Source organism: Sminthopsis crassicaudata, chromosome 3 (genome assembly GCF_048593235.1).
Source record: "Sminthopsis crassicaudata isolate SCR6 chromosome 3, ASM4859323v1, whole genome shotgun sequence".
In the NCBI taxonomy this organism is placed as follows: domain Eukaryota; kingdom Metazoa; phylum Chordata; class Mammalia; order Dasyuromorphia; family Dasyuridae; genus Sminthopsis; species Sminthopsis crassicaudata.
In genome coordinates, this window is record NC_133619.1 from 420,731,552 (window position 1) to 420,755,065 (window position 23,514).

Here is a 23,514-nt window from a genome sequence, read left to right on the forward strand (position 1 = left end):
GCTCATTCTGTTTACTGCATTAAAATAATAAGAATCTTTCCATCATGATTCTGGCAGCTCTTGCTGTAGGCTTGATCTGATAGGTCCTTTTAAAAGACTACAGCAATCATGCTGATGCTTTAATACAGGCATCATATGCAGACATGCATTTATTCATTCAAAAGGTATTCATTAAGCAGTTATGTGGCATGTATACAAAAGCACATATTCATTAAGCAACTGTATGCAATGTATACACATGCACATGCACACACACACACACACACACAGAATTAAGATCATCAGTATAGTCATAGAACAGAGAATTATAGAATTGTAAGGGACTTTGAAACTCATGTTATTTGACTCATCATTTTATTGATGAGAAAACTAAGATCCAGAGAGAGCATAATAACAAAAGCTTATAGATTTAGAGCTGGTGGGGATCTCAAAATTTATCTAATAAGTTACCTTCATTTTGTAAGTGAGAACATTTAGTCAGTGACAAGTTTGCTGAATTGCCCAGAGTTACACAGGCAATTTATACCAGAGCCAAGATTTTTAACCCTGGGTCTTTGACTCCAAATAAAGTGTTCTTTTTCTGTCATACTACATTGCCTTCTCAGGAACTTTCTTTGTCCAAAATCACACAAAACCTAAATAGAATCTGGGCCTTCTCACTGCAAGTGTAGGGCTATTTTCATTGCTTGAATAACATTTTCTGAATTCTGTGAATAAGATTTTTTAAAATGACATAGAGAAACAAATATGTATTTTTCTTCATATCATAAAAATAGATAAAAAAGGAATTTATGTACTTAAGATCTTTTAATCTTCTACTTATCTTTAAGAAATCCCAGATTATCCCCAATAATTAATTTTTCAGGTCTACAAATATGTTTTACAATCTTGTTTGACAGCCAGAAACATTTTATTATAAGTGGGGAATAATATTATTAGTGGGGAATATATCTAGAAATCTGATATTTTTCCTTAAAAGAGTTAAGCCCTTTGTTGCATTTGTTTACTCCATAGCAAAATAAGAAATAGTTAATTTATAGATTGTCTCTATACAAATTTTTTAGGAACAATTTTGCTATTGAATACCACTAACAAATACTTCCCAAGGGAGAGTTATACTATACCTTAAACATTAGAAAAAATATTCCATTCAATAAATAGAATGATTCATTATTGAACAAACATTGAATTTTTTGACAAATATTTCAGAAATTAAAAAAAAAATAAAATTGAGTTCTATATTAAAGTCAATTAAAAATAAATATAAAAAAAACAGGAAGGATAAAGATTGGGTAAAGCAGGAAGTGAAACAGAAATAACTAATGCATTTGTCCTGCACTAACAGGGAAAGAACTTTAAATCTTTTCAGAATTACTTTCTAATTCTGCTTTAAAAAGACCTGTATTCTCAGCTAAATTAACATTACATTTGTATCTATTGAAAAAAAGGCAGCCTGGTATAGCAGCCATGACATCAAATTTTTAGTTTTGAAGACTTGACTTCAAACTCTGACTCAGATACTTACTGAATGACCCTAAGCAACATAAATTAAATAATCCCACTCCTTTCAAATAAATATAGATATGCCCACATGTGTGTATGTATGAATGTATATATATATATATATGTATACATACATATGCATGTGTGCATATATGTGGACATATGTTCTATATGTATGTATTTGTTTCCATATCACAGTGGTGACTAAGTGAATCAAAAAAATTTTTTGAAGCACTATTGTCCAGATATATCACTTCATCTAACAAATCTGATTTTTTTTAATCCATGTAGAATCTTACAAATATTTCATCACCATTTATCTAGATCCCATCATGTCATCTAATATACATTTTAACTGTTCTGGGCTTTGTGTCATCTATATGTTTCATATACATTACTTTTTTTTACCTTCATGCAAGTAATTCCCAGAAGAGGACTAAGGACAGATCCCTGGGGCAATTGACAAGAAATACATCCTTTAAGTTTCCCTTAACTCAATAATAAATATTTTTTAAAGTCTGCTCTTTCAACTACTTCCAAATCCAAGTCAATCTAGCCCATATATCTCTATATTGTCTACAAGAATAGTTTGGATGATTATGCCAAATGATTCACTGCTGTCTAAATATACTAAATCTACCAAACTCTATCCTATCAAGAGAGGAAATGAAGTGAGTCTAGTATGATCTGCTATAGATTAAGTCCTGCTGGCTTTTAATAATATCTGTTTCTATTTCTAAATTTTAAAAAGCTATCACTTTAATCATGGGTTATAGAATTTTTCAGGAAAAAATGTCAGACTCACTCATTGGTCTATAGTAATTATTGTTACAGCATATGACCATCTCCTTATCTTTCATTATTTTTGATCTTTCAGAAATTATAGATATATCTTAGAAAAGTTTTTGGTACCTTAGGATGTAGTTGGATAGAACATATTTTGAGTATTCTTATCATCCCTTTAACTTATCTTTCATATCAACTCACTATAACCATGTCCTTGAAAGAAAAACAGAACCAAAATAAGAATTGGCTATTTCTTCCTTTTTGAAAACCATCAGCCATTATCATTATATCATCCACCTTAAGCTTTTTCCATTCTTTGATCTTTCTCTTGAACAAAAAATAGCTTGAATACTTATTGTTCATCATTAAAATAAGCTTACTCTGAGCTTTTAATGTTCCTGACACTATTCTGGTGATAAAAAAAAGTCTCACTTTTTAATACTCTTTTCCTGACCTTGATACTCAATTTTTATAAATCAATAAACTGCCTTTCGTGATGCAGATTATAAACCTTCCCTGACTTCTCATTCTTTGTGATTTTTGTCCTATCTCCCCCTATGAATTTTCTATAAAAATCTCATTTATTGAAAACTTTTTTTTGGTACAATCTAACATTTCATGGATAGCAATGAAGCATTTGGGCTGTTTTCCCCCTCAAACTAAATATGACTGACTATTTTCCCCTACAATCACATATACCTGAGTAATATTTCTTACACCAATTTTTGTGTGTGTATTATTTCTGGCAATATATTAGAAGTTATTTATACCCTCATGCCCAATATCAAAATTATGTCTTTCTTAAATTTTATATAGTGTCCTTCATCACTAGGAGAAAAATAATTTTAAAGAAATGAAATTATATATTAAGCAGCTGTTGTTGATTATTTAATAATGACAAGTCATCTATGAAAACTCTTTTAAAAAATCCTAAAATAAATAAATTAATTTTGTCATTGTTGTTGGCTATAGTTATTCATTAAAAAATGATATTTAAGCAATTCTTCTTTCCTAGTTTCTAAGTTGGTGTGTAGATTCCAAAAGAACTTGCTGAGACCACAAAAAGCATCTTGAAGTTCTGAGACTTGATTTCAAATCTTAATTCTTCCATTGATTACTGGTGTGATTTTTACCAAATCACTTAATATATTTGCTTCTTAGATCATGAATAAAATTAATGGGTTGGAGTAAATAACAATTCTACAAATGGACAATGATTTAGACATAATATTTAATAGGAAGAATGTTAAGATGGTTACTTTGGGGAAGTAAAGCAGTTTAAAAAATAATCCCTTTATCTCCTGTAAATAAAACCCCTTCTTTTCAACATAAATGTTCTATTAGTGTATCAATCTTAGAACACCATGATCTCCCAAAAATTCAAGTTTTGGTTGACTTACATTGATATTGTGAGTACAAGCAAATATATTTCTTGTTATGATATAAAAGTATGCAAAACCTTAAAGGACTCTATAAATTCTAGTTGTTGTTGTCATTTTTACAAATAGCATAATGGCAAATAGCAAAGAAATATTTTATCAGAAATAGAGGTTGACTACTCAGATGGGTAGTAGAAATACAGATGATACAGGTGATGTCTATATCTATCTATCTATCTATCCATTTATTTACATACACACAGAGATAGAGACAGACAGTCTAGAAGTTTTCTGCATTACTAGGTATCTTTTCCAAGGAGTACCTATGGAAGATCATGAAGATAAATTATATAAGATAAGATCATAGCACAAACAGACTCTGATGTGTATTCACAGAGGTAATGCCCACTATTGATAAGACCAAACTATTGAAGTAACATTGTATTAAAAGAGCAATTTACTCTGATGGGGTTTTCACATTTGACAGTCCAGGCTAAATAAAAGTAACAAAGAAAAACAAAAAGCAAACTTAATTTATTCAAGGCAATAATGAATTTTCTAAAGTGACTTTAAACTACCTCTCTTAGTCCATACCAGAATGAAAATTATTTGTACCACCCACCTACTAAATGCCCATCTTGTTTTTATGATATCCAGTGTGGGGGAACTTAATTAATGGACAGACCATTCTTTTCAAGAAGTTGAATTGTAAAGAGGTTCCTTGTCAAATTGTGATATTTTTAGAGTAAATTCTGGCTCGAAATAATGAAAGCCTATCCAATATGATGTTAAAAGGGGGAATGTGATAAAATGTAGAGTGAACTATGGAATTAGAAAGAACTTTGTTCTAATCCTATCTCTGACATTTAGTAGTTTTGAACCAATCATTTAATCCTCTTTTGCTCCAGAGGAGGCAATTGGGATTAAGTGATTTGCCCAGGGTCACAAAGGCAGGTAAATATCTGTGACCAAATTTGAACTCAGATCTTTTTGACTGCAGGTTCAATGTTCAATCCATTGTACCAGCTACATATCCTTCCAGCTAGTTTTTTAAGGTTCCATTTTAAAGACAAGTAGTCTATCTGTGTCAGGAAAGAGTATATTCCCACCCAGAATTACATGCAGTGAAAATTAGCTACATTAGTAAAATGTTGAAAATATCAAATGTTAGTCATCTGTTTCTGAAGCTAGCTGTAATGTCATATTGATATCAAATCATTGAAGCATTCTATAACTTTCAGTCTGGCATTATTTTACCACATTTTCAACTAACTGCAATTGATTTGTCCAAAAGAATACTTAAACAGGACCAGTTAAATAACACTTTTGCCACTACACCCATCAAAAAAGCCAAAGGATTCATTTAGTCAAAGTCTTTGACCTAGACAGTTTTATGAAAAGATGGATCCTAAAAACACAACATGGAAGCAATCCAGACCCGCAGACCACATTTTCTATTCTGTGGTTATGCTAAGACATAGAATGAAATTATTAAATTTAAAAGGAGCAAAGAGATTTTTTTTTTCTTCAAACATTTTCATGGAATATATACACAAATTTTTCCTTAACACTTTGATTCAAATTAAGGGCATCTGAAGATTTAAGTAATTAAGTACAAGTTTCAGAGGAGGTTAAATTAGTTGCAGGTTGAAACTTTTTACAAATATATTTTAAGCTTTGGTTTAGACAAATCAGTGTTTACCACAATCACTTAATTTAATCTAGTCTGTACCAGTCTACTGATATGTGTTAATGAATGTACTCATTAGGAAACAATATGCATTGCTAGACAATCTGAGCCATTTGTATAAATAGTAATTGATACAAACCATATGACAGATGACAGATATCCATCTGTTTAGGATCTTCTGGGTTATAGTAATGCTTGAAGACAGGCATTAAAATAGGATAGAGCAATAGATTGACAGACAAGGTACTGGATCTTTAATTACATAATATGAAGTGGACCAATTTGACAATTACTCAATTTGTTACATCAAAATGTAATAGCCTAACTGGAGGATTTAAGCATCATATTATAAACTTGGGGCTTGTTATCCATTTTAATCATCAACAAAAATGAAAGTAACTCAATGGTTACTTGAACTTTCAATTTTACCTTGTGCATATGCAATCAGTCAATGAACAAGTATTTATTAAGCTCCAACTCTGAGCACAGTATTTGCTTAGAAGTTGAGAATACTAGTACAAATATGTATATTTCATATTTACATAAATATCCACATAAAGCATAGAGTTAGACACACATTTGTAGTTAACTATGTTTTATATTTTTATTTGAACTATATATACATAAATATACAAAGAAGTCATATACAAGATAGTTTGGGAGCAAGAGCCTATTGTTAATAAAATAATTTGTGTCCCTCATATAGACCTAGACGGAATGCAAGACAAGTCAAATGAAATTCATGGCCTATCTGTGTCATATTGGTCAATTAGATAGATAGTTGATAGATATAGATTATAGAAGAATAAATATATGTTTCAATGTACAGTAGCCTATTCAGAAAATAGTTCGTAACTTTCATATATATGAATGCACATACATTTATAGTGAATGCAAGGCAAATAAATCTTAGGACAAAATCTTAATACAACTATCATAATTATCTATCATAAAATTATAGTTTACACAAAATTTCATTAAAGTGTATAAGCAATTCTAAAGTAATTTGGCAATATCATAGTATGATTGAAATTTTGCTTATGTATGTCTTTACTTGCTTTCTTATAATATATGTTGTGAGAGACAGAAGAAATTGTACGTCTTATAATTGAGAGGTCTAAACCTTTCAATTTACAATATGAAGGTAGATCAAGGTCCATTTAAAGTTATGTGACTTGCTAATCATTGCAAAACCTGGTATTTGAACTCAGGTCCCAGCTTCAAGTCTGTCATGCTGTCCACCACATCACAATACTTCTAAATGGACAAATAAAATAAAAACAAAAGTAATCAGGTCATTGCTGTGTTAGTGTTTGGGCACTACATGGTACCCAAAAGTCAGCTTCTTCACAATCCTATAATAAATAAGAAAATTATTTGTTTTTCTGCATGAGACTCTATATTAAATTTCCCAAACGTCATTTTACTTAATCACTTATAACAGGAGATTTTAAAAAGACAATACATTTAAAATGATTATCAAGTCTGTTTTAACAGCATCTGTGATTGAGATTTTGGCATTTTTGTCTATATATTCAAAATGAAGCAACAGAAAATACTATATTTCCATTCTTACTTGTGAGTAATTAACATAGTTTTTTTAAAGGACATAACTTATTTTGTTTTTTTTTCAATCATGTTCAACTCTTTATGAATCCATTTGCAATTCTTGACAAAGATATTGGAGTGTTTTGCTATGCCATTCTTCAGCTCATTTTATAGATGAAGAAACTAAAGCACATAGGGTTAAGTGATTTGTCCAGAGTCATATAGCTAATAAAGGTATGAGGCCAGATTTGAAATCAGGAAGATGAGTCTTCCTGACTCTAGGCACTGCATAATATCCTCTCTGCCACCTATCTACCCAGGGAGCTTCTACCTGTCATTAAAGTAAAAATATTCACCAGTACTCTGCAACAAGTAATAAAAACTGCCAATAGGTTCCCTTTTTAGGACTGGCAGTGTAGATAAGTGGATAGAGGTCTGGTCTCCAACTCAGGAAGATCAAATTCTGCTTTTGACACTTGACTATGTGATCTTAGAGAAGTTTAAAGAGCAAGAAAATACACACTAAGGCAAAAGTATGTGTTTGTGTATGTGTGGATGAGTGCTTATCTGTGCAGATATAAGCACACACAATTTAAGTGTGTGTGTGTGTGTGTGTGTGTTTGTGTATGAAAAATTGGAGATAATCTCAAAGGGGAGACATTAAAATTAAGGAAGACTGGGAAAGGCTTCTTGCAAAAGTGAAACTTTAACTGAGACTTGAAGGAGGCCAGGGAAACCAGGTGGCAAAGATGAAGATAAAATGCTATAAACATGACGGACAAAAAAATTAATCTGTCTGGAGTCAGTGAGTGCAGTATTTTGTATGAGACAGAAAAGATGCCAGGCTCACTGGAACACACAAAGTATATGGAAATTAGTGAGATATAAGACTGGCAAAGTAGGAAAAGGCCAAATTCTGAGGGGTTTTGAAAAATAAACAGGATTTATATTTACTAATAGAGGTAATAGAAAATCACTGGAGTTTATTGATTATGGATATGCTTCTTGTTATTTTGAAATAATTGTATTATTACATCTTGTCTTTTAAATTTTAGGTTTCCATTGCATTTTAATCAAACAATATTAAAAGTTGTTACACCTGGATTTTATTTTGTTTCTTTTGTTAGAACCAAAACAGTTTCAAATTTCTACTTTTATTTGCCTTATTAACATGTGCTGGAAGAATATATGGCATTGGTGGATAGGACACACAAATCAAGAGATATGAGTTCAAAAACTGGTTCTGATTTTGACTACCTGTGTGTTATTTAAATATCACTTGGGCAAGAGTCACTTAAATCTGTGGGTGTAAATTTCTCATTTGTAAAATATGAGGGCTGGATAAAAAGATCGCTAAAGTTTCTTTATCATCTAAATTCAATATCATCATTTTGAATGAAAGTAATTACTATTTTTTTTAAGTATTAACACCTAGTAGTGATCATTCCCTTACAGGGTAAAATGAATAACTAATTTTAGGTACTCAAATCAAAAAATATATCATTATAAATGAACATACAGCTGAGATGTATACATACATATATATATATATATATATATATATATATATAGAGAGAGAGAGAGAGAGAGAGAGAGAGAGAGAGAGAGAGAGAGAGAGAGAGAGAAAGAGAAGGAGAGGGAGGCAGAAGGAAGGAGAGAGGGAAAAGGAGAGGGAAGAAGAGAGGCAGCAGGAAGAAGAGAAGAAGAGAGGCAGAGGCAGAGAGAATTTTATTTCCAACAATCTGCAATTTCAGTGATCTCTGGTACCTTTTCCAATGATTCAGCAAACCTATCCATGCCTGTCTGTTCTATGCTACTCTGGACATTCTTCTACCATAAGAAATATAATATTTATTTAACATAGACATAAAATTACTGTATTAGTCTGAAAACAAAATTGACATAAAAATGCTCATTTGAAAATTGTCTATCAAGATAACCATCCAGCATAGGCAAGTGGCTTAAAGAAGTGCATTATTAATTTGTAGTACAAAATTTAATTCAAATGGCTTTTTATTTATTGAAATCAGTTAGAGTATGCATTATAGAGGTCAGCACATTTATAACATAATGATATAAAATATGTATGATACTATAAAGCATGATGTGTTATAACCTTTAGAGTACATAATTCTTGGTTCAATCTGGATTGAGCTAAAATATACCTTTGTGTTTTCTTTAATGAAAATATTTGCTAAAAAATAAATAATTCAGAATTTGGGGGTAACTATATATTTATGGGAAATCTAAATATTTTTATACCCTGGCATCATCTTTTTTCACATAAACAATATGTTAAATTGGAAATGTTTTTTAATAATATGCAGATATTTATTTAAAAGTCTTTCTTGAACAGAAGAAGAGAGAGAAATAATTTGGCCCAAGACATATCACTTATCCTAAGTTTTAAGTTAAAGAGAGGCCTATATTACTGAAATTTAAGTCATCTTAATTATTAAAATAAACCAATGTCAAGGTAAATTAAATCTAATTAACTATTCAACAAATAAATATAAATCTAAATAATATATTCATATAACAAAGTATTCTGAAATAAATTCTCATTTGCCTCTCATAGCATTATTGTGGGGGTAATAGAGTCCATGACATGAAAAGAGAAGAGTATTGTGTTGGGATTCAGAAGAATTAGATTTAAGTCCATAGTTCATCCATTGATTTATTGTGAATCTTTAGTCAAATTATTATACATTCTAGGGTGTAAAAATTAGGGGATTTACTAATATTTCTATTTTACAGATAAGGAAGCTAGGTTCTCATAGAGGTTGTGATATAGCCAAGTTCCCACCACTAGGAAATGGTATAGTTTTGTTTTTTGTTTTTTTCCTAAACTCATATATTTTGACCACAGGTTCAATAATTTTACCCTTCCTTATGCTGTTAATACTTTCATAATCATGAAATTGAAAAAGAAATTCTTGATCATGACCCCAATTATTAAATACCAAAGTAATAAAGAATTATTCCATAAGAGTTTTATTTTTTTTTATTTTAGCTGGATGATATAAATTCCAAGGAATTATTGAGTGAAGTCAAGAAGCATTTATTAAATATCTAATATGTTCCAGGAACTCTGACAGAAAATATAAGACTAACCAAAAATAGAGTAATATTCAAATCTAGTCTCTGCAATGGATTTACTGGGAGACATGAAGGAAATCATGTAATTTCTTGAACATTATTAATTTATTAAAATGCAGCAGGGCACTGAATTTAATAATTCCTTCTATCTACAAATCCCACACTAAAATGGCTTAAATAGTTTCAAAACGAAATGCAATCACTCCATTGTCAAGTTCACCTTCATACAATCTCCTCTATTCATTGTTATTCTGTTCATCTATTCTTTGTGGTACTTCACTCTGTAAAAGGATATAAAAATGGCAGGAAAGAGGATCAATTTCTCCTCTCCTTGATCTACTTTTAAGATCCTGTTTAAATGATAGACACCTTTGGGATCTGAGAGCAAGAACAAAACTAGGTCTGGTCTCCTTGAGCTTTTATATTTGATGTGAACTGAAATGCATATCAATATATATTTACATAGAAATACAAGTACCACTTTCCTATTATCTTTTCCTATAGGTATCTATATACTAATTTTATGAAGTTAGTTTTGAGACCAAAAGTTCCCTAAATACTTTCAAATATTTTCATCATAATTTAAAAGCTACTAATTTTAGTTTGTTAAAATGACATAAAGATAAGATATTTGACAAAATAGAAAGGAAAATTTAATAAAACCTGTCCATGTTTGATCAATTAGCAGATTTAGCATTTGTTCTGAATGTTACCATTTGTAGGTTGCATCAAAAGTCTTATCCATCATCACTGTGTATTGCCAGAATAATGTACACACATATATACACATACATATACCCACAAGAGAGAGAAAAATTGTGTAGACAAAATATCTGTCTAATTAATTTTTCATTTTTATCCATGAGTTCTACTAAATTCGATTCAACTAGCATTTATTTGATACCTATTATGTATAAGATACTCTGCTAGAGCTCTTTTTTGTAATAGCAAAGAATTGGAAAATGAGTTGATGCCCATCAATTGGTGAATGGCTGACCAAGTTGTTGCATATGAAGGTATATGAATGGAATACTATTCTTCTTTAAAAAATGATGAACAAACTGATTTTAGAAAGGCCTGCAAAGATTTACATGAACTGATTCTGAACAAAACAAACAGAACCAGGAATATATTATGGATAGTAATAGCAAAAACATTTGATAATCAACTATGGAAGAATTGGTTCTTATTTGGTAGTTAAGTGATCCAAAGCAATACCAGTGGACTTTGGACAGAAGGTGCCATCTGCATCCAGAAAAAGAACTGAGGACACTGAATGTAAATCAACATGTTATGTTCTCTACTTTTTTTTTTTTTTTACCTCTCCCATGGTTTTTTCCCTTTTGCTCTGATTCATAAAGCAATGTGTATTAAAAATAAGTAAATTTACTAGAATGGTAAAAAAAAAAATAGAATCATGCGAGCAAACAAACATTAAAGAGTGAAATCATTATGCTTCAATCCATAGTCTCCATAGTTCTCATTCTCTCTGGATACAGATGGCATTTTCCATCCCAAGTTTATTGGCATTGTCCAGGATCACCATATTGTTTAGAGGAGCTATATCTATTGTGGCTCATCATCTTATAATCTTGCTATTACTGTGTACAATGTTTAGAGCACAGATTCTTCAGCTTTTTTGTGCCATGCACCCCATCTGGAAGTTTGGTAAAGTCCATGGAATCCTTCTCATAATGACATTTCTAATTGTATAAAATAAAATACAAAGATTACAAAGGAAACTCGTGTTAAAAATAAAGTTATCAAGTACTTTAAAACAAGTTCATAGTGAGCTTGAACCCCTGATCTAGAGTCATTCTTAGGCCTATTTACTCTATTGCAAGTGCCTTCCCATCCCAACTTACCTTATGTTTGGTTTGCATATGTTTCCTATGAGTATGTACCTTTGTCTTTATTAGCATGTAAGTTTCCTAAAGAAATAATTATTATTTTTATCTTTGTATTCAAAGCACTTAGTATAATGGCTGATATTTAGTAAGCTCTTAATAAATATTTGTTGATTGATTAAAAAATACTCTGCTAGGTGATTCATATAGAAAAAAAAAACAAATAAAAATGAAATTGTCCATGCCCTCTTAGAATTTGTACTTTAACAATATTTATTTATGAAGACAAAGAAGTTTGCATTTAGATACTATTATATTTAATGAGTAGTCAGTACTGTACCTAGCACCCAAACTCTATTTATTATATTTTGTATGTGTGTCTCTGTGTCACTGTCTCTATCTCTGTCTCTTTATTCCATCTCTCCATCTATCTGTCTGTCTGTCTCTCATAGTTTCTCTCTCTCTCTCTCTCTCTATATATATATATATATCTCTTTATATATATATATATATATATATATATATATATATATATATATATATATATATATAAAACATATGAATGTGTATATATGTATTCCTAGCTCATTTTTCTCAGTAGAAGGACATCAGATTTTTGATTTACTTTATAGTACACGTACACAAATTTCCTTTAAACATCTAAAGATGGATTTTAAATATTTGATTTTTAGGATCATACATCTAGAGATGAGAGGTAACTTTTGTTTTCCAGATGAGGAAATTAAGGCTTTTTAAATGAGTATCTCACTGGTTTAAATAAGTTGTACAGGGTCCCACAAATAAGTAGCAAAGATAGGATATGAATTGCCTCTTTAGAAGGGGTCTGTTAGTAAGAATTAAAGTATATATGAATATGAATGAAAAATACTATTTTTTTTCTTGATTTAGGAGTTTGAGCTGCCAAAGGATTACTCTACATAAAAATTTGTTCTTTTCTTTTGTTTGTAATTCTATTGTCACAATCATCTGGCTTACAGCTGTGGCCAACAATCAGGCATTAGTTGCAACAAATCCTGTAAGTAAAATTTGGGTATTTTATTTATGGGGAGAAATTATGGATATGTATATAGATAACTACGCATATATTTAAATGTGTGTACATTTTAAATCCTAAGGTACATAGAATATTTCTATTTGCCAACAGTATAAGGACAAGTACTTGCTTGAAAGTAAAGTTGAACATTGATATAATTATTTAAAATAGTCAAATGAAAAAACCCACCATTATCTTAATTATCTGAATATTTATATGTATTGTTACTACTTTAGATTTTAGAATTGTAATATTATTTTTATAACACATTCAACACTAAAAAGCAACTATAAAGTGTATTAGATTAAGGAAGAGCCTTGGAATCAGGAGTCTTAGGTTTAATACTGTTCTTTGAGCTATGTGATACATTTTCAGAATGAATCAAGCAATTTTCTTGTCTAGAAGTTACATGTTTGTATTGGGGAATGGACTTTTGGGAATCAAGAAGTTAACTAAATGAATAAAAAAGTTGTAGCTCACAAACACACTAATGGTAGTTTGTAATTCATTCCTAGAATCATGGAGTAAATTAGAGTAAATATGTATATTCATAAACTAACTATAATCTATTTTAAAACAGTCAAAAACATTTTTGACATATTGTTGAGATGACATGCTATTTTAGATAGACATTTTAACTCTTTATTATTTTCAGTTTCATATGAGCATAGCTGTAATCATTCTCTAAAATGCAACATTTGTGTTATTTGATTTTGAAATTATTCTAATAACTTTGATGGATCATGCCTATCATCATGGTCAAATGATAATTATTAAAATTCTTTTAAAATCGTCTCAATGATGTATCTTCCAAAACAAGAAATCAGCTATTAATATATCAAAATGGAATGGAGATAGGGACTAGACTTTTTATTTTATTAGTAGCCCGAATACTTTCAAGGGAGAAACTTCTACCTACCAATGCATCTTGGCACTTTCTCTACAATTTATAAAAGATTGCACTAGAGCACTGAGAAGTTCAGTGATGTGTTCAAGATCTCAAAGCAAAAAATCTTTCTAGTTCTGCTCTCAGCTCTCCATCCACTAAATCAAGATGTCTTTCAACATCAATATGATTAAATTTAATGTTAAAATATATTTATATGAAATACAGAAATATTACTAAATCGATTTATAAGAAAGGGAAACACTAACTAATGGGAAGTTCATTCTGGTATCTCAGTAGTGAATATGAACCCAGTGACAGACCGTATAGTTATCATCTGAGGATTAATTTAGCTTAATCTATAGAAGATTGTTACCTATTTAGACTCCAGAAGGTTTTGAAACTAGAAATTCATAAAATTTTCCACTAGAAGTACTTGGTGGTCTGAGTTGATATAGGCTCTGCTCTTGAGGATTAAATAAAAAACCCTTTACCTATAGAATGATCTATGATAATAATAATCAAATATATTAATTGCTATGCATATATATACTATAATAACTATGTATGATGCTTAATATAACACCATACTAAGTATAAATATTTAATATGAGTACTTACATAGTCCTTTAGTATGCTATAGTATGCTTTTATGTAATACTATACTAACCTACTACATATGTTTTAGTATTATATAAGTGCTATTTATGAGTACAATAGTACATAATAATGGCTAACAAATTTACATGAAGAATATGACACATAAGGAAGCTAGTGGATTAGTACATTAGCGATCTCAAATCTGAAATTAGATAATCCTCTTATGTAGATGGAAAAATATGTAGTTTTCAATCCCTATATATACATGTCTAGATAATTTTAATGAATAAATAATTATATGACGTAATTAAGTGATATATTTCTTTTTCACATAGGTAAGTTGCAAAATATCCCAATTTATTCACCTTTATTTGTTGGGATGCAATTATTTTTGGATGCTTTGTGAAGGCATCTATCTACACACACTCATCGTAGTGGCTGTGTTTGCAGAGAAGCAACACTTGCTCTGGTATTATCTTCTTGGCTGGGGTAGGTATCAGTGTACACATATACCCATTTTCCTGTTTGCCCTCCCCATTATGCATTGTTTTGTCAATTTGTTTGTCATTATGTGTGTGTATACACATATATAGTGACAAACAAATTAACAAAACATAGGTGTGTGTATGGGTATATATATTCATATGTATGTTTATATATGTTTATGTGTGTATATGTATGTATGTATTAAGGAAATTATTCAATTTGTTTCTCTTGGTTTATGTTGGTAAATAAAAGCACTTTGATCTAGACACACAATCATGTAATCTCAATATTCGAATCCAGAGGCCATCTAATCTTATCTTTGAATTGTTTTAGTCATATCTGATTCTTTCAGATTATTTTGGGAGTTTTCTTGGCAAAACTACTGGAGTGATTAGGTGTTCCCTTATTAAGATAATTTTTACATTTGAATTAAGTAAGGGAGGGTCACACAGCTAGGAAGTATATTCAGATATTTCCTATCTGAAGCCAAATTTGAACACAGACTCCACGTCTGACACTGTCCTCTGTGCCACTTAGTCTAAACCATAACAAAAGTGTTTCTTGTTACTAATTTTCTTACATAGTTAGAAAATAGTGAATAACAGCTTCTTTTATTACAGGGTAGGTATATTGGTTTATCTTTGCTGAATTGAATATTGCTGGCTTAGAGAACCAAGGAATTGTTTTTATTAAAAATATTTGTTGTATAATGCATTAAGGCAGTTCTGCTTCATTTTCTATAGACTTTGTAATAAAATAAAATTTAAAAAAATCATTGGTCATCAGAACACATGAATTATATAGTCCCTCTCCTATTGACTGGTTGGTGAACTTGAACAAGTCACCTAACCTGTAGGGGAAATGTTTCCATATTTATAAAATGAGTAATAAAAAGATTGAACTAAATAAACTCAAAGATTACTCTCCTCATATGAAATTCTTGAATCAATAGACACTTGTTTTTTAAAAAGTCAGGCATTTCTTTGAATGATTCGGGAGCAACAAAGTTGAAAAAGAATTGAAGAAAGAAAATATTTAATATTCCTAAATTATGCTTACCCTATACTGCTAAAAGATAAAAATATAGTGTTGGCATTTTAAAAACTAGAAATAATAATTAAATATTTTATAATGTTGAGACTGTTATTCCTGAAACAGTTAAGGTGCTTTGGGTACTACCCCACAAAGCATAATTTCAATCTGAATATTATCTGCATAAGATCTTCAGCAACTTTTGTGCTTGGAATTATATTCATTTTAATGTTATTGTTATGACAAAATGAGATACAATTTGCAAAGTACTTGGTGAATTTTATTTAAGCTGCTATCAAATGTCAGTTATTATTCAGGGTGTACCCAAAGTTTTAGTGCAGATTTGAAACTTTAATACCTATTACATAAGTATAGTAATGAAAATATATAATTAATTTAGTTACCCTTAAACACAATGGTGGAAAAGTGAATAAGTGAACTAGCTATCTGAAGTGTGGTGTGTGTGTGTGTGTGTGTGTGTGTGTGTGTGTTGTTGTTGTTGTTGTTGTTGTTGTTGTTGTTTTCAGGCAAATTCAATTAAGAAACATTGGCAATACCAAAGGTTATACATGGTGTCCCAAAAGTCTTAGTGCAGTTTTAAAGATTTGAATATTGTGATATTTAAATAAAAGATTTTATTTTTAAAAAGTTTTTTTTTCAATTTATTTTTCTGTTTTGGCTTTCTTTATTGGATTGAAAGTTCCTTGAGGACAAGTACACTCTTTTTTTCATATTTGCATCTTCAGCTTTTAGCACAATTTCTGGCAAATAATGGTTTTTTAATAAATTTTTATTGAATGGCTCCCTTAGAATTCTGATGATACTATAAGTTCCTTAAGCCCAGAATATATGTTTCACAATTCTTTGTATCCCCTTCTCAGCAATAAGGCTTATTATTCTAAGAGGCATGGGAAGAGGGGAGAAGGATCCCCCCTCCCAACTGAGGCAAAACCCAATCCCACCTATGCTTAAAGGAGTTCCAAAAGTTACTGTGGCAGGCTTAGTCCCTCATGGCCTTCTTTCTTACCATGACCATCCATGGCAAAGTACTTACCAAAGTATGTCTCATTTTGTCATCACAATAACTCTCAAGGATTTAGAGCAACTTGCTTCCTTTTGCAGATAAGGAATCTGAGCATCAGGTTAAGTGACAATCCTTAATTATTTATCTAGTAAGCAGAAGCAACAGAATTTGAATCTCAATTAGTCTTGATTCCAAGGATAGCATTCTTTCCCCTACGTGACCATTTTTGTATCAAAGGAAAACCCCTATTGAACTACAACCAGCTTTAGTGATTTTTTTTTTTTACAATGTCAACAGACTATAGAGATGTTAGCTTTATCTCTCAATAAAAGCATTATAATAAAGTTCAGTGTCATACCAATCAAACTGCCAAAAATGATTTTATGGAGCTAGAAAAAAAAATAACAAAATTCATCTGGAAGAATAAAAGTGGCAGAATATCAAGGCAATTAATAGGAAAAAATACAAAGGATGGTGGTCTAGCAGTACAAGAACTAAAACTATTATAAAGCAGCAGTCATCAAAATCATTTGGTTATAGCTATGAAAGAGTGGTGGATCAGTGGAATAGGTTAGATATACATGGCATAATAATCAATGACTACAGTAATCTAGTATTTGATAAATGTCAAAATACCAGCTTCTGGGATAAGAACTTACTGTTTCACAAAAATTGCTGGGGAAACTAGAAAACAATATATCAAAAACTCAACACAGACTTACATCTCACACTCACACCAAAATAAGGTTGAAATAGGTACATAATTTGAGTATAAATGGATAGTTTACCTATCAAGTCTTTGAAGAATGGAGAAATTTAAGAGCAAGGAAGAAAAAGAGAACTTTAAGAAATGCAAAATGGGCAACATTGATTACATTAAATTAAAAAGGTTTTGCACAAACAAAATCAACACAAAATTCAAAGGGAAATGCAGAGCTGGGAAAAAATTTTTACAGCTAGTGTTCCTGATCAAGGCCTCATTTTCTAAAATATATGAAGAACTGTGTCAAATTATAGGAATAAAAGTAATTTCCCAATTGATAAATGGTTATAGAATATGAAAACAATTTTCAGGTGATGAAATTAAAGCCATCTATAGTCACATGAAAAAATGCTTTAAATCACTATTGATTAGAGAAATGCAAATTAAAACAACTCTAAGGTACCACATCCTACCTCTTAGATTGGCTAGGATGACAGGAAAAGATAATGATAGATATATTGGAGGGAATGTGGGGAAACTGGTACACTAATGTATTGTTTGGAGTTGTGAAATGATCCAACCACTCTGGAGAGCAATTTGGAAATATGCCAAAGAAGCTTTAAAACTGTGCATACCCTTTGATCCAGCAATGTCATTACTATGTCTGTATCCCAAGGAAATCATAAAGGAGGAAAAAAGGACCATATATGCAAAAATTTTTGTAGCAGCTCTATTTTGTTGGCAAAGAATTGGAAAATAAGTAAATACCCATCAATTGGGACATGGCTGAATTAGTTATGGTATATGAAAGTAATGAAATATTATTTAATAAAAATGATAAGCTGATTTTAGAAAAGCCTGGAAAAATTTACATGAATTGATGTTGAGAGAAACAAGCAGAACCAGTAATACATTGTACATAGTAACAGCATGATTATACAATGATCATTTATGAAAGACTTGGTTTTTCTCAGCAGTTCAGTGATCCAAGGAAATTCCGATAAACCTTGGATAGAAAATACTAACTGCATTCAAAGAGAGGAGTATAGAAAATGAATATAAATGAATACATTATATGTTTACTTTTTTTCCTTTTCTTTCTCTTTTTTTTCTTCTCTCATAAGTTTTTCCCTTTAGTTCTAATGTTTCTCTCCCAACATGATTCATAAAGAAATGTGTATTTAAAAATTAATGTACATATATTGCCAGTAAAAAAAGAAAACAATAAAATAAAATAGGAAAAAAGAACATTAAAGAAGCCCAAAAATAATGTAGCCAGGTAGTAGATGAGGAGATATCTGCTCTGGGCTAAAGCATAAGTATGTAAAATGAAAACCACTTCCATAAAACAGTACAGTAATAGTTATCAGATCACTGACTGATATGAATATTAGACATTGAACAAATGTCATTTGTATTCCATTAGTATGTTCTATAAATTAGCATTAATTTATGGAAATATGCCTTTTAGAAAGTAAATTCAGGTGAAAAATCATCTCTTTAATTTTTTTCTTTCTTTTATTTTGACAGGATTTCCTTTGATACCTGCTTGTTTACATGCTATTGCAAGAAGTTTATACTACAATGACAAGTAAGGCAAAGTTCCTTTCAGATTTTTATTGTGAATCTACAAAAATGAATCTTTAGCATTCGTTTCTCTTTTTCTCCTTAGCTGCTGGATCAGTTCTGATACTCATCTCCTGTACATCATACATGGTCCAATTTGTGCAGCTTTATTGGTATGTCTTATTTGACATTTCATATCTTATTTAACAAAAACATGTTTGAATTTTCAATTTATTTGACTCAGTTTTCTAGCCATTATACTATATTTCTATATACTTAGAGCAATTTACTAAAGAAAGTTCACCAGTAATTTTGAAAATTATGTTTAAAATCAACAAAATTATTCCTCAATTTAGAATTATGGCATTAAATAGTTAAATAAAAATCAATCTCTTAATTTTACACTTATATGTGGGAAGAAAGCTTGGTTATATTTTATAATCTTTTTTCACTTTGTAAAGCACCTACAATTCAGGTATAATTAGTATTTTATACATGGATATCACAGAAAGAACTATAATTATGAGATATAAAAACATTAATTGTATTGAAAGAGATATGGGGTTTCAAATAACCAAAAAAATGAGGTATTTAAATAACAAAATTTGAAAAATCCAAGAATGATTTCTTCTATGGATATTTGACATTTAACAAGAGGGTCTACATTTAAATCAATCACAATCTTTAAAAAGTAATTGAATAACATCATGGATCCATAAAAATGTAGCATGATAGCCCTCATGAATAAAGACTACTATTTCACATACTTTTTAATGTTTATAAATCATTTTTCTAATAATAACTCTACAAATTCAGAAGCATAAGAATTAATATCCCTAGTTTACAAATGAGAAGATTGAATCACAAAGAAGTGACACATAGGTAAGTAAGCTAGTGTCAATGTTAGAATTCATATGCAAGCTATTGACTCTAAATCAAACTCTCTCTTTCCACACACCATGATGCAATAATAACCATGTAAGATATATAGATATAGATACACACATATGTAAGTCACACACATGTATTTGTACATACATATATATATATATATATGTCACATAGATAGGTAATCATGGATAGAATACTATTTTTTAGGCTGAAAGTGTAGAAAGGGTGATCAGTGCCCAGATGTCTACTACTCACTTGCCCACTTACAAAGGAAATATTCTAATATAGCTCACTAGTATAGTCCCTAATGAAATGTAACTGAATTCATAATACCAAAAATCTAAATTGAGAAGGAATCTCAAAGATGACCTAATACATAGCTTCTTAAACTATAATTCACAATCCTGTATAGGGTCTCATTCCTGAATGGGGGGAATGCCAAAATTGTGATTTATTATCAGTAAATATTTGATTTACACACCTATTTTATATACCTGGGATCATGTAAAAACGTTTTGGGCAAAACAGGGCTGTGAGTGGAAAAAGTTTAAGAAGCCCTGACAGTTTTACAGATAAACTTAGGACCAGAAAGGTAAAATATTAACTCACTCAATTAATATCTATAAAGTACTATTACGTATAAGGTATACACTGAGCTTAATGGAGAAGATATATGAGGAATAGTCCTAGACCTTCAAGAACTTGCAAAATAGTTAGAGATTTAAGACACACTCATGAAATCAGTAACAATGCAAAGTATGTGATTAAAGACTAAAGTAGATAGTTAAGATAAAAAATATAATTTATAATGCCATTAGCTTTACTTGATCTTTATAGACAACTTCCTTTCTCAGTCCCAAATATCCCCAATCACCTTCCTCCAGGATTTGTTCAGCTTGAATAACAAAAATGAACATAGAACAGCTCTATCAGCTGTGGGGACTTGGACATTTTATTCAACTCTTCCTTTCCTCTTCTATAAAAAGTAAATAATAATAGCACCAACTTTGCAGGGTTTTTGTGAGGATCAAATGAGAAAATGTGTATGTATGTGTGTGCATACAATGCTTTGCAAATCATAAAGCACAATATAAACATTTATGATGATGATAATGGTAACAGGAAAAGAATAGTTTTTATTAATATTTATCAATATTAATATTTATCAAGATAAAGAAAACAATCTTCCTCACATTGAAGGAAATATATATGTATATTGACATGCCTATAAGACAATCACTTTCTCAGCTTATGAGTCTACTTTTCCTTTGCATCCAACTTTGCTAGGCTTGGCTTGTTGACCATTTGCCTAGGATGATATATTTCTCTGTTTATGCATGATGAATCTGACATTAAATTGGGGAGATTTTCTGAGAACTGAAACAAAAAAAAAGTGTGCTTTTCTTTGTTTATCGAAAAAGGCACATATACAATGAAAATGAAAGATGATTTTTTTTTTTTTTTTGGTAATTGTCTGTTCAGGCAGTTAGCTTGCCAATTCAGATTTTTCACACCCCATTAAACATGGCCTGGTTTTTCTTACCAAAGAATACAATATTATACTGACAGGAAAAGAAGTGGGATTGTAAACTTTTTGAAGGCTTGAGTAATTCTAAGGAATTCTTTTGTGAGAGCAAAATGCTATCCATTAATTATGATGAGTTTTAAGCTCCAATGTCCAGAAAGTAAGGGAGATATAAAATTTTAATAATGAATAATATGACAAAGTAATGTAATTATATATGAGTTTTCTGAGGCTTTTTTTTCAAGAGAGTAAATAATTTAGGCATATAAAGGAGAAATATGACAGCATGGTAATGGGGATAGAGAGCAGAGCTTTATGTAACACATCTAAGTGATGACAAATAAATCACTCAATCTTTCAGTATTCCAGGCAACTGGAATAAGACTATATGTTTCAGAATGGTTGCAAATCCATAACAGAAGAAGGAAGTTCATAGGATAGCTTCTAAGAGCAGTAAAGTCATAGTTTCCTTCAAGTGCAGTTGTCTATGGGGGTCAGGGTAGGGTGGGAAATGTTCCTTTATATGAAAAAAAATTTGCTCCATCCTACATCTACATCTTTGTTTTAATGTACTGATTGGAGAGATCAAAAAAAAAAAAAAAAACTGGAGAGTTTGATTAGGTGGAACTGATTGTCACTATGGCAGAAAATTATGTGGGGGCTTCTTTTCTCTATTAAAAATATTGAAAAGTTTAGAGATGTCATATGAATAAGTCAAGTTTCAAATATTAAGTTGCTTTCATGCTTTTGCATGAAAAATATAATATAACAAACATTACCATAAAGGTTATTTATTTTCTCTGTTCCTGCTGTTCTGTTAACTTTCATCTTCCACTGATTCTTGTACTCAAATATATGTTTACTTGAATGCATTTCTTTTGAAATTACATTTCTGCTTCTGTTTCTTCATTTTTTTAAAGTAGAGGTGCTTTTACAGAGTATAAAGTGAATTTTATTGACATATTAAAAATGACATTACATAGAGATTATCAGAAGAACTATTTTCAGTCTAAATACAGTATACTGATTTATAACTAAAAAGAAAATATTGATTCTATAATAAACTTGTCTGTTATCTTTACCTGTAATCCCATATTCTTTAAAAATAATTCTTAACTGAGAATATGGATCTGCAAATCAATTTAATTTTGTCTTTCTTATATTGTCTTAATAAAGGATAGTAGCTAAGGCACTTACATAATGTGTTCCAAGTTTATTTTTCTGCTTTTGCTTATTTATAAGTTCATATATGATATCACTGTCTCTTCTATCCTTTATCTTGTGGATAGTATTTTCCATTAAAAAAAAAAACATCAACTTGTTGATGTTTAGAAAAGGTAATTAATTGAAAGTGATGAGAGAGAGAGCAGCTGATATGAGAATATTTTTAATTCTTTCAGTTTTCTTAAGGACTCATTCTCCTTTTGTGTTTAGAAGTAATATGCCTATATTTATAAGCCTTCAACTTTTCATAATGGCAATCACACTGAGATCTATTGCTTATGTATTCTACCTTAGGTTTACTGAGGATAAGCTATTTTTTTAATTTGAAAATTTCAGGAATAGGAAGTCTCAAGCCTCTTAGTTTCATCTTTTGTAAAGTTAGGCACATTTATATAGATTTTTTGAGTATCTGAAGTGGTTTTCTTCACAGAAAACTGTTGATATCATTAGCACAAATATTTTTAATCTATTTTACAAATAAGAAAGATCATCAAGACATTGATCAGCCAGCAATCATATAGACAAATTATGAGGCAGAATTTAAACCCAGACTATCTAATGCCAAGAATATTTTCTACACTATCACGTTACATTTCATATAGCTGTTTCGCATATTACATTAAAAATTATCATGGTAGTTTTCCAAATTATTGTATGCTGAGTGAAATGAG

The 23,514-nt window shown here is 30.3% G+C and overlaps 1 protein-coding gene across 1 annotated transcript in view; it reads left to right on the forward strand.

The window, feature by feature from the left end:
- The window catches only part of CALCRL (calcitonin receptor like receptor), a 121,259-nt gene that overhangs the window by 81,635 nt on the left and 16,110 nt on the right, over positions 1-23,514 (forward strand). Inside the window, exons 10-13 of the mRNA XM_074302909.1 lie at positions 12,762-12,888; positions 14,728-14,881; positions 19,168-19,228; positions 19,310-19,376. Of these exons, the coding sequence (XP_074159010.1) occupies positions 12,762-12,888; positions 14,728-14,881; positions 19,168-19,228; positions 19,310-19,376 (409 nt within the window). The remainder of the gene's footprint in view (positions 1-12,761; positions 12,889-14,727; positions 14,882-19,167; positions 19,229-19,309; positions 19,377-23,514) is intronic.